This window comes from Anopheles bellator, chromosome 1, assembly GCF_943735745.2.
Source record: "Anopheles bellator chromosome 1, idAnoBellAS_SP24_06.2, whole genome shotgun sequence".
In the NCBI taxonomy this organism is placed as follows: domain Eukaryota; kingdom Metazoa; phylum Arthropoda; class Insecta; order Diptera; family Culicidae; genus Anopheles; species Anopheles bellator.
In genome coordinates this window covers 3,438,053-3,450,316 of record NC_071285.1, presented here as the reverse complement: position 1 = coordinate 3,450,316, position 12,264 = coordinate 3,438,053, and the positions used below count along the sequence as shown (strand labels likewise).

The following is a 12,264-nucleotide window of genomic DNA, read 5'->3' as shown; positions in this document are numbered from 1 at the left end:
GCTGTGGACAAAATATTCCACACGACGCAGGCAGGGGCAAGAAGCGCCATTAGCGCCGTCGCCACACCGGAATTATTTTCCATTCCCAATGACCAATCAACCGCCCGTTGTTTGTGTGCGGCGGCGAACGATTAACTTCGATAGGCAAACAATCGTTGGCCAGCGACGCTGCCGGAGCGCTAGAAAGGAACTGACCAGGCAGCTGCCTGACCGGAGTGTGCGTATCGATCGAGCTCGACTGGACGATTTCTAGACAGCCGTAGACGACGCAGCATGAATGCAGCAAGACACACAAAATCCTGGCTAGTGTCAAACTTCATTCATTCATCGCTTCACCGACGATCGTCATCAAAACCCAGCACTCGCTGGTTAGAGAACGCCTACGATCACGAGCAGGGGACGGTCGTTCCGCGAAGAGCGGAGCGAATGGATTGTGACCGACGATTATGTGACCGGACTGCTTAATTCTAGCGAACCAACCCCTGCCGGTGGAGAATTAAACGTTTCGCCGTTTCGTCGCTTTCTTCACTGCGGTCATCGTCTCAATGCGGTAGGCGCGCAGCACGTTGGTCGTTTGTAATTCAAATGTATGATCGTTGAATGTCGCGCCACTCGCACTAGCGATCCATCAGAGTTGTGTGCGATCACGCCGATCGATGATTTTTCGCAAATGGCGTTCACTTTCTCGATGCATGTCGTTGCATTGTTTGCTCGTTTTGTGATAATTTCAGAGGAAAGCAATAATCTGCTTGACGTACTAAACCTCGATTCACGGGGCACCAGGCAGCTCCATTGGAGGGCAGCTCCTCCAAATAATTGTAAACATATTTGGTCGAACAGGTGGCAATCGTTTAGCGAAGCACGGAAAGCCCGAAACGGAGAGCCGTTAAAGGGGATCTAACCTTTATCGGGTTCGCGAGTCCTCTACCTATTAGCCCACAAAAAGGCATGTCTTCCTGCTTACTTGGAACATTATGCGAAGGTTGATGGCTACATAACTAAACACGCCTTCCACCGAAACAGGGACGCAGTGTGGCTTCATTTGCAGTTGATTGAACCATTGCTCTCTGTTCATGGTCACGTCAGCTCCCTCTTTTTTTTACGGCACCTACCCCGAGGGTGCACCGCCCCAGCAAGGACTAAACCAAAAATAAACACGCCGACCACACGAAGCGAAGAAGCGGCAAAGTACCCGCCCCGACGGGCATCTATTGTTACGTTACGTCACTACCAACGCAACGCAACAACGATGACGAACCCTGCGAGGCATGATAACTTTTATCGTCAACCCCCGGCACGGAAGACCCCAAAACCGCGACGGCGCTCACCCGACCCGAAAAAAAGCCTCCAACACCCACCCTGTCTCTTTTGACCTTCTCGTAGGGCCTCTCCGCGTGGGAGTACTCAATTCTCGATGTGGTGTCCTCTGGGGCGGCGCTCCCTATGCTCGCAGGTAGGAGCAACCGCGCTTAGCAGTGACACGCACAAATGCCCGATCTCGTTGGAGTGTCTTCGTGAGAGTGCGAGAGAGAAAGAGAGAGAAAACTCACGAGTGAGCGTCGTATGGGCGCGAAGGGAGGGCAATGCTGGTCAGTGGAATTGGTCTGGCGCTAACCAGAAATATTTTTTTTCGGCCCAGATACTGTTGAGCTCGAACACGGGATAAGACCAAACGTAGCCTGCGTCGAACTGTAGGACTCCTTGCAATGAAGGATCGTTCCTTTAACGTGTAAACCGATGCGAGGTTCCACTACATAGCTGGAACTGCGATCCCCGAAAGGTTGCTTCGCAGGACCCCGGACCAGGGGGGGTTTCATTGCCCAACGATTGTATAAGACTTTGCAAGAAAAAAGTAACTTTTGCTTGACATAATTTCTGTGCGGGGTCAGTTTGGAGGCCTTTCGGAAACAATCGCAATCTATTTTTAGATTCGAATGAAAGCGTGCACGATAAAGGACAACGAACGGAACCGGAACACTGGTGGACAAAGCAGAGAACACAAAGAACGGTCTGCCAAAGCCTCGCAGGTGGTTTCCCCCGCCTAACCAACCTTGCAGTTCCCGTGCAGGCCAAACAATGTTGGAGGTAATAATTAAAATAGGAACAAATAGAGCCACAAGTTCCCGTCACAAACTATTAGGTACCCATTTTACATTGAAAGGAAGACCTAAAGCAACCGGTTTCCCATCAACGACCGGGCGTCTCCATTGACACCCGATGGCCGATCACTTGCACGGTGCAGTAGAAATCCTGACTACTTCGATCGATTTGCGTCCGTGCGATCGGTTGATCGCCAAGTGACACAAAAGGACACCCCGGGCCAACGGCTTGCGGTGCCTTTTTTTCAGAATCTTCAGTGGTTTTATTGTTCCATCAAGTGGGCTGCTGTGGAATCGCGTCACAAGTGTTTGAGTCCCGGTGTCGGCACCCGCGATACACCCGATTCGTTTTCATCTCGTCCCCGCGAGCCGCTTCTCATTCTGCGTGCGTAGCGCGTACGCTGTTGCTGTGGGTGACTCACACGAGGCCGCGTGCGTCTGTATGTGTGGGTCCGTGGTAAGCGTGAGAACGTTTGTACTAGAGCAAAGATGTCGCACCTCGGGTGCTGCTGCTGAAAACATCTACACGTCGAACCGTAGTAGCCGTTCGGTGAGATGAGATAACCAAAGAGTGCACTCACAGGTGAGAAGGAGCCCCACCATTTGGGAGCGATAAAGTGCGTTTTGTGCAGAGAACCAAACAGTTACTAAGAAGCCACTCTCCACCTCTTATCCAAGCATGCGATCAAATTATTTCCCATCACGCGTGTGCAGCGCGGAAAGATCAAGATGGAGTGTGTGCTTCTGGCGAAGGCAGTTTGACAGTGACACTACCGTGAAGAGTGCAATAATCGTGGTGCTAGCGAAGTGCTGAGAGCGAGCTGGAAGAGCGAAAGCGATTTGCTGTGCTGTGCTCACTGTTGCCGTCGAGCACAGCAACATATGGAAAGCAACTCTCGGCAACTGCACGGCGGCACTCTCTCACGCCAAGAGTGGAAAAACAGAGAAAAACGGACACAGGCAATCTTTCTTCTGACACCACCAAGGTTGGTGGAGTTGACGATGCGAAAACGGTTACAGGACCCAGTGGCATCTATTGGAGGGACGTTTGAATTATTGACAAAATCAAAGAAATCACCATCGGACTGTCATATTCTCGTCCGCATCAACACGAGAGACACGGCTGCCCGGAGACGAGAGATTAGGGGGGCCACGGCGACCGTGCTTCGCAGGAGAACGCGGACTGAAACGGAGAGGCTGAGCGAAACCATGGAAATTATGGAAGGAAAGCAAAGGTCTGCCGAAGCACCGACACGGACCAAAAAGCGAGCGTTTTAGCTCGCCCCAAATGAAATCCGCACCATCGTCCAGTCGTGTTGAGCCATCGTTGACCCTTAGAAGCATCGGAACAATAGGAACATCACATTGTTTACAGTAGCAACGATTGAGAAAAAATTTCTCCGAGAAAAGTAACACCGAGACCGAGGACAGTTTCGATTTCCAGAAGGTCAACGTACTACACCAAAGGTTCTCTCTCGCTACCCGTTAAGCCGTGTGTCTATTAGTTTATCCTCCTTTGTTATCCCTAGCATTCGGAAAGCAAGGGCACCGCACCACAACCCAATCAAGTGTGCGATAGGCCAACGAATCGATTCTTTTTTTCTGGGAACTTATCTGTTACCATTAGGTCAAACAAAAACCAACTCAAACGCCCTTGACTGACCATTGGATACAGTGAGCGCGCCAAACAGAGCAAAAGTAAGAGTGAAAAAAGTGGAATGTTACCTTTCTTCCTAGGGCCAGGAATTCAGGATGCTAGGGGTGGGCTGTTCCCATTGAATGGTGGCGCAAGGGCTCACCCGGCAGCCGGAACAGCATGCGAGGCTAACTGCGATCGAACGATTCCCCGATGGTTGCTAGATGATCAACAATCACCAAATTTACGAACTTATTCACACTTCGTTTAGTCACTTTTCACAATTAACAACACAATAAAAGGCTTATCCTCGTCTTGGACGATTTATCAGGAAACATTCGCAATAAGAAGAAGATTTATACAGAAACACGGTGCTGCAGATTATCGCGCCACCCAGGACTTAGAATATTAGCAGCTGCCTATATTGCTTGCAGGACTGGGTTACCTGCATGAACGAGAACAAATTTTTCAATGCTTTCCGGTTGCACTTATCTATGTTGTCTTCACACCCAGCATGTGGGCTAGTATTCTGCCAAAAGTAAAGCTCCGGTCTGATGGATGGAATCTAAATTAATTCGAAAGGAAGCGTACAATGCACGGAAAAATGCACCCAACGCAATTCGAGGTTTTCACGAGCTCGTCGTGTGGAAAAACCTCTCGCAGGTCCCGTTTGACATTTTGTAACAAACCACCACGACGCAGCGCAGTGACTACATACTTTGGTCGCACCGCCTACTAACACTAGTAAACTCGCCCACTGCACTTAACAATACTCGCGCGACATTTCGACACACGCATGTTGAGATGCCGTAAAACGAATTCTACAAAAATTTGGTTTCATTTCAACTGGATGTACCAGCATAAACTACTCCGGAGTCTGCTTGGCGCAGCTTTGCTGCAAGATACTTCAAAATATTGTTTTCGTGCCCGTCCGCGCGTCGTGGCCACACGCCACATTGCACACACATGCATTTATTCATTGGGTCCTTTCGGTGGTGCTCATTTTTCTAATTTTCGCCCACTGTGTCCTTCCTTCTTGTTTATTTTTTCCCCAATGAGGTTGCTCTAGTTCAAAGTGCCGTGGAAACTGAAAACGCACTTCAGTGACAGCGGCTGTCACAGCGATTAGTTGTTTTATTGCTTTCGCTCTCCCATGCAATAAAGTTCACTCTCTCTCTCTCTCTCTCTCTCACTCCGTGCACTCCGTGTTGAGACTGTGTCTTATTCTTCTATCATCTCTTCACACCACACGGCCGGGGGGTTGGGGCAAGACGGGGTCCCCGAATCATTTGGAGGGCACACTTTCCGATTCTTACGAACGCGCCACGGAAACGGAGCCAGGGACCACGGGACGGGCGGGTGTTCAACGATGGAAGAAAAAAGAGTTTAAGCCCCAACATAGATACAAACGTGCACAAATTTGCCGTGCCATGGAACGATTTTTTCACTGCCTACTTCCCTTGCCCGGAGCCTGCTCGGACCGCCTGCCATGGTTTGCTACTCCTTTCGGGCAGCAAGAGCAGCCAGTCACAATTTTTGGGAGTCCCTTGTTGTTTTCGAACACTCCCACTCAACAATGAATACGGGCGCGGACACACACGCAGGCACGCACACAGGCTAGCAGGTCGAGCACACAGGCGCACAGATGTTCACATAATTCTTCCACCTGCCGTTGCTGTAGTAGTGTTGCCCACTTCCAGACACAATACTCCCCAGTCGGACCAACATCCTGCCAGGGAGTCCAGTAATACCGATCCGGGCTCTAGGAACACAAACAACTCCCGAAAACACGAACCGACGGAAACGGGCGAATTGCCATTGACTCACTGCTGCGCTTCGATGGAGCGATTACGGAAAACCAACAGCGGTCACAGCATGCCGAGAATTCACGGACACGGTCGCTTTGCACAGCAGCACAGAAACCCTCCGGGAACTAACCCTGTCGCACTGGGGCAATCGGAACCGACTATTTTCTGGCCCTCCAGGGTGATTTTCGGTGTCCACCCTTTTTACTTCAGCTTTTGCTGTGTTACTTAGTACTCTGGTGCTGCTGCTGATACTACTAGCACCAACACTACCACCAGACCGTGCTCTTTCTCCTTTCTCACTTCTCACGCTTGGTGCTCTCCCCCAGTTATTCTCACTTCTCCCCAGCTATTTCACACCGTCGCTCTCACTCTGTCGCTGCGATTCTCGGTTCTCTCTTTTTCTCTCCGATTACCACATTCAACATCGTGCCACACACACACACACACACGCGCCTTCGCTTTGCTCTCTCTCTCTCTCTCTCGCTCGGTTCTTCCGTCACGCACATACACAACACCGCGGCCGTCGTCGTGATCTTTTGCCTCGAAAGACTTTTTTCTTCACTTTTCGTCACTAATTCGACCCGTGCGAAGAATCGGTTGCAAATTACACCCTCCGGGTCTGGAGCTCGGTTTAAAGCACTGGGCAAACATAGCGGTCAGCACACGCATTCAGTCATTAAGTTTGCACGAACGCAGCACTATCACGAAAAAAGCTCGGTGGAGCTCGCGCAGAATGCAGAAAAGTCGCAACGATTCCCGAGAACCAACCTGGACACCAACACGCGAGCGCACACGAGCTTACTAAAACTGCTGACTAAAACACCACTCTAGTTTTCGGCTCAGTGTTATTATTGTAGCGAAACAAACACCTTTTGACAAGCTACGAGCAGTTTTAACTCCTTCCTACCCGATATTATTGAATTTTTGATTTTGAAGCAACTCTTTTCCGTCAAACTGACAGTAGTCTCGGGACTTGTTGACCGCACTGTCCGTTCCCGGGCTCTGTTTTTTGCCTTCCCGTTCTCTTTTCTCTCTGTATTTCTCTATTCTCTCTTATTTACATGCGTGAGATTTTTCTCTCGTATTTATATGTTCTCTCATTCAATCATTACACTGTAAATGAATCCTCTACAATATTGTGTATTTATTTATTTTATTTTATTTTATTTATTTTTTATTTATTGTGTATTTATTGCAACCAGCAAATCGATCGTCTTTCCAACCAATTTCCAAACATCAAAATGTCAAAATAAACGAACACTCACGGGCGTGAGTGGCGTAAGGGTGCGCTCTACCGGTTTCGGATGTCGTTTAAAACGAAAATCACAATCCATTTGTTGAACAAAGTTATTGTGCCAGTGTTTCCTGCCTTGGATTGATGAAGGCCTTCATAACAAACGTTCGGTCTTCGTTAAGCTAGCTTAGTTTAAACAAATAGAGTAATATTCGCCCTCTCTGGGTGTTGTGTGACTAGCAAGCTTGTGGCAGCCGGCGTCGTTTCTGTGTTCTACAATTGTGGATGACATTTTTATTAGGATGCATAAATACGATGCGGTGTGTTTTCGTGGCTTGGGGGACACTTATGGTAAACCGCCGCCACCACCGCCGCTCCCGCCAGTTGGTTCACTGTCGCCAAACAGCTGCAATGCCAGCTGCTTCTTGTTGATCTTGCCCATCGCGTTGCGTGGAACCGTTTCCACCACGCGAACCTCCTTCGGCAGGGCCTGTTTCGGCAGCTTCTGCTCCAGCCACACCAGCAGCTTTGGAATGCTGAACGTCTCGCTAGCCACCTGGTCCCGCAGGCTAATCACTGCAACCACCCGCTGGCCCCAGGTATCGTCCGGAAGGCCCAGCACAGCAACATCGCACGTGTCGGGATGCTCGTGCAGAGCTGTTTCGATTTCGAGCGCCGACAGCTTGAAGCCGCCAGATTTGATAATATCGACCGACGTGCGGCCCAAAATGCGTATCGTTCCATCTTCGTACTGTGCCGTGTCACCGGTTCGGAACCAGCCCTCGCTGTCGAACTCGCTGGCCGTTTCTTGTGGTTTCTTCCAGTACTCCTTAAACACTGAGCGTCCCTTAACGTACAGCTGGCCCGTAATTGATTCTGTAGGATTCGCGTGCTGCGCTCCGGTCGTTCCGCTGTCTTTACCAGCCTCCCAGAGACCTTCATTTGGTGTACCCTCCAGCGTTAGCTTATGGCCGGTTTCTGGATCGACAATCCGTACGCTCACACCCGGTAGTGGCATTCCGACACATCCTTGCCGACGACGGCGCATTCCGGTGTCCTGTACGTACGGATTGGAAATGGCCATGCCTGTCTCCGTCATCCCGTACCGTTCCAGCAACCGGTGGCCCGTGATTTCGTTCCAACGATCAAATATGGTGCCCGGCAGTGGCGCCGAGCCGGATATCATCAAGCGGATCTTGTTCTTGCAGTGTGTTTTCACGTAATCGCACATTCTGGCGTTGCGAGCGAACACACTGTCGTACTCGCGGATCAGTAGTCCGTACATCGTCGGAACACCCATAAACACATTCACCCGCTCCTTGGTGGTCATGTTGACGTTAAGCAAGTAGCTCCACACGCTGCTGCTGTCGAACTTTGGGAGCATCACACACTTGGCGCCGGCCGAGAGTGGAAGGTTGAGCGCGTTGATCGTCCCGTGGACGTGGTTCAGTGGAAGTGCGTGGAGCACCGAGTCGCCGGCCGTAACCTGCCACGCATTGGTAAGGGCACCAAGCTGGGCGTCAAGATTGGCGTAGCTCAGGACGACACCCTTCGGTTTGCCGGTAGTTCCGGACGTGTACAGGATCAACGCGTTCGCATCGCGATAAAACTCTCCGTTGAGCGCGCTCTCCAACACGAGTGTACCATTGAGCTGCAGTAAATTTTCACGCCGCGGATCAAGATACGACACGATGTCCTCTGTACGATCGGTTGGCGCTTCCCGTTGACCGCTGGTCGAAAGCGCCGCACCCGTCGATGGTGTGGCATTGAGCAACTCGTGGCTTGCCAGAAGTAGCGGTATTTGAAGCTTTACGGCCAACGGTTCGGCCTGCGCTAGAAACTCCTGCGTACTGATCAGCAGGGACGCGTCGGAATCTTTGATATAATACTCCAACAGGTCCGCTGGATATTTCGCGTTCAACGGAACAGCTAAAAATAGACAACAGCGGACAAACGATTTGACCTAATGTGTGACGGTAATGTGCGTCGTCCATGCTTACCTATTTGTCCCGAAAACCAGCAGGCCCACTGGGCGATCACGTACGTTACATTGTTCGGACACAGGAACGCCACACGCGACTGGGATGCACTACCTGCGTATGGTAATAAAAAGCATTTGATCAGACAATATCTCCTTTTTAAGTCACCATCAATTCGGTGCCATCACCAGCATCGCCGAAGAATGGCCTAGGATTCGCACCAGACGTACAGACATAAACAACGAATGCTACAGTTCAGAGGGCGAAATGCTCGATTAAGCCCTGGCTTGTGCACGTCACACGACCAAACGTAAGGGAGATAAGAGCCGCCACAGGTTCGCCGTTGTTTGGGAAGAAACAGAAATCAGATGGCGCTACTACTACTAAAAATAGCGTCCTCCCCCATACTAGTGATGGGGTGGTGGTTTGTTTTGCTCGAAGGATCATTCGGTTCGCTTTGCTTCGTTGCGTTGCAAATATGCCAAAACAATCTCAGACGAGTTAGACGGAGTGTGGATTTAGTACTTCGATTCCGCAAGGGAAATGAAACATTAACATTGAAATAGGATCTCTAGCGCTCTTTTCACACCGCGCTGTGTTCCGTTCCGCTGTCCAACCAAGGACAGTTCAAAGTGTCTCGAAAATTGCGTCGCAACCCAAACACCGAAGAGACACCTTTTCTTAACCGGTTCCAAGGCCACGGCGACCGACCAGCGACATGACAGATGATTGGTGCAAAAAATCATGCGGCAGAACATTTTGTTCGGCATACTAGATGCGCTAAAGTGACTTCATTTTTGCAGCCTCCTTTCGTTTTCGACCGGTCGGCGCCAGTTCACGCCGTTGACGGACAGACCGACGGGGCAATAAACAGACATGATTGACCTTGAACGTGACGGTTTCTCAAAAACAGAAGAAACAAGTGTTCGACAAAAGCGACATGCGAAATCGCATTCGCATTCTTCGGATTGCATCATTGTTGATGTTTTTTGCCACTCACCGCAATGGTGCGATATTTGCATCGCGAATCGTTTGACGGCTTCGTAGAGCTGAATGAAACTGAAATCACCCAATTGATCGCGAACCGCTGATTTATGGCCATACAACAGTGCCCGCTTGAACGGTGGTACGATCAGATTCTTGGCCACCTCCTTATCATAAAGCTGCGTTAACCGCCTCAGAAGATCTGCATGCACCGCTTCCGGGTCTGACGGAGGTCGATCACCGTCGTCGAAGTCCCTCATAGCTGCTTTACGATTGTCTGCTTGTGTGGAATAAAAATGGCTGTTGCTGACTGTAGCGATGTCGCTGCTCTGGATTCCGGGCCACGAGCGGTAATGTCTAATCCACGTAACACACTTTAACTGCGATGCCATCAAAGGTGATGTTTTCCCAAAGCCGCCGGTAGCCACTTCCACCAGACATCGCCTGGCTAGCACAAATTTCGTCATCGCTCCTGCTGTTGTCTAAGAGATTTGCAAGTCTTTCTACCACCGGAAAACAAAGTTGTACGTGCACCCTATTTTCTTGCACCGACCGTCCACCAGCCGTAGAAACGCGCTTTGAGGGGAATCAATAGCAATGTTCTTGTGTGCCCTGACCAAATACGTTACTCGTTTTGCGACCTCGAAAACCCGTTTTTGGGTAGAATCGCTAAGCCAAACCACTCTTCGCAACCACTTCAGAAACCAACATTCTCCAACTCTTGCTTGGCTTGCACGTTATGACTAGATTGCGGAGAATATTATAACGGGAATATTATCCCGAACAGTTTCAGCTCAAGATTCGTCACTCGCGTGCTCTGTTTACCTCCACACGTGAATTTGACAGCAAGCAATGACGTTCGAGATGCTCTGTGCGAACGTCAAAAAACTGAGTATTTGAATTGAATGTGCGGTACAGACCGTTACACTATTTGGAGTTGTTATCGTGAGGTGTGCTAAGGTTTTCAGACGAACTTCCTTACCTGAAGAAACGGTCGCAGGATGCGCAATGAGTCGGAAGAAGGGAGCTAGAAAGTCCGCGGATCGGATGGTAGTGATTTGCAGTGAAAACTAGATCAAAATGGAATAAAAATTACAATGGTTTGTCCACCGTAGGTGCAAAATGGATTTGAATGTTGACAATGGACCGCAGAAAAGAAAAGTGTCCCCGAGACCCCGATCACATAAAGTCAACAAAAGAGATCACGAATAGAGTGGAATTGTTCAATTTTGTTCCTTTTTATTTTATCTCTCGGTTTTTTGTTCCATTTATTCACGTTGTTGACAGGAAACAGGGTTCCAGAACAGAACATTCCGTTTGTTAAGCCAAAACGCAAACGCGCCTCGGAAAACACATGTCCAGAGAGATAGTATATATTTTTCACTCTATGCCATTAGTTTGCACTGCGCTTATAAATAAAAACTACAACCCATCGAACGCGCGTCATTTGTCAATAAATTAAAACATTAGGAGATTTTCGTTTACGAACAACGCAAAAACAAGAGATAATGGGATGGCGGCGGATGCGAATTTCAAGACACAATCATTTAACTAGCTTTCGTGTCCGAGAATACTAGTAAAATCATTTGTTACGTATACTACGAGCTTCATGGAGGCGAATGTGCTTAGAAAGTGGTCAGAATAAAGATAAAAGAAAGCCGCTTAACATCAACTGCCGGCTGGCCGCTGTGATTATCGTTTGGGTATTTTCTTTTTACAAAATCAACATACAGCTGCTCGGGTGTAGCATAAGCGATATGAGGGCGGTAAGTCGTAAATGGTTAGGATGCGTGAGTACTGCTTTATGATTGACGGTCTGAATTCTTACGCACATAACTACTTGCTTCAGTTCTCACCACTTCTGTCCTGCTTGCTCAGGCGCCTGTTCGTCCAAGATACGAGCACTCTGTCCATACTTTCCTGACGCCTCTCTGCGCCGGGATTCGGGCGAATTTCGATCATTTCCGATTTTACTCGATCCGTTCTAGTTGTCCCTTGTTTTGTTCATCAAGCCCTTTCTGTTATACAACATATAACAAGTACAGTATCAAACTGCGTTGGGAATACTAAATATTGTCCTTAATTTTCACACCATTCTCGTCGTCTTCCTGCGTCGCTGCTCGCTCTCTAGCTGCTCTATAGGACCGAATGTGTCCATTGCCTTACTTTACTTTTTGCAACAGCAAAAATAAAACCCGTACACAGACTACAAACTACCGGTCGCGGCGACGTCGGTGGCAGCAACTGTGTCTCAGACAAACGGCAGCCCGTCTCCGCGCCATCGGTTTCATTGTTAAGTTTTTACGTTCTTAATACACTACGATAATAATTGTTCTGAAGTAAGTATAATTTGATTCCAGTTTTTATCTCCTTGTTTGTATATTGACACATCAGCCGCCGGTTCGTTACTGTATGCGGCACGAGTGGCTACGCATTTCCTTCTACCACGTTCATCCCGCTTGGCGATTGCTGCTAAAGGTTGGAAGCACCATTTGCACCGCCGAACTGCGAACCGGCCATCTTT

At 49.3% G+C, this 12,264-nt stretch overlaps 1 protein-coding gene across 1 annotated transcript; it reads right to left on the bottom strand.

Moving 5' to 3' along the window:
• Positions 1–6,925: 6,925 nt before the first annotated feature.
• On the bottom strand, positions 6,926–10,488 carry LOC131206589 (malonate--CoA ligase ACSF3, mitochondrial). Its single transcript, XM_058199198.1, has 3 exons — positions 9,757–10,488; positions 8,778–8,870; positions 6,926–8,706 (listed from the first exon to the last, which is right to left on the bottom strand). Exons 1-3 carry the CDS (start codon positions 10,205–10,207, stop codon positions 7,124–7,126), a joined length of 2,127 nt encoding a protein of 708 aa, XP_058055181.1. The 5' UTR covers positions 10,208–10,488; the 3' UTR covers positions 6,926–7,123.
• Between the last annotated feature and the right edge of the window lie 1,776 nt (positions 10,489–12,264).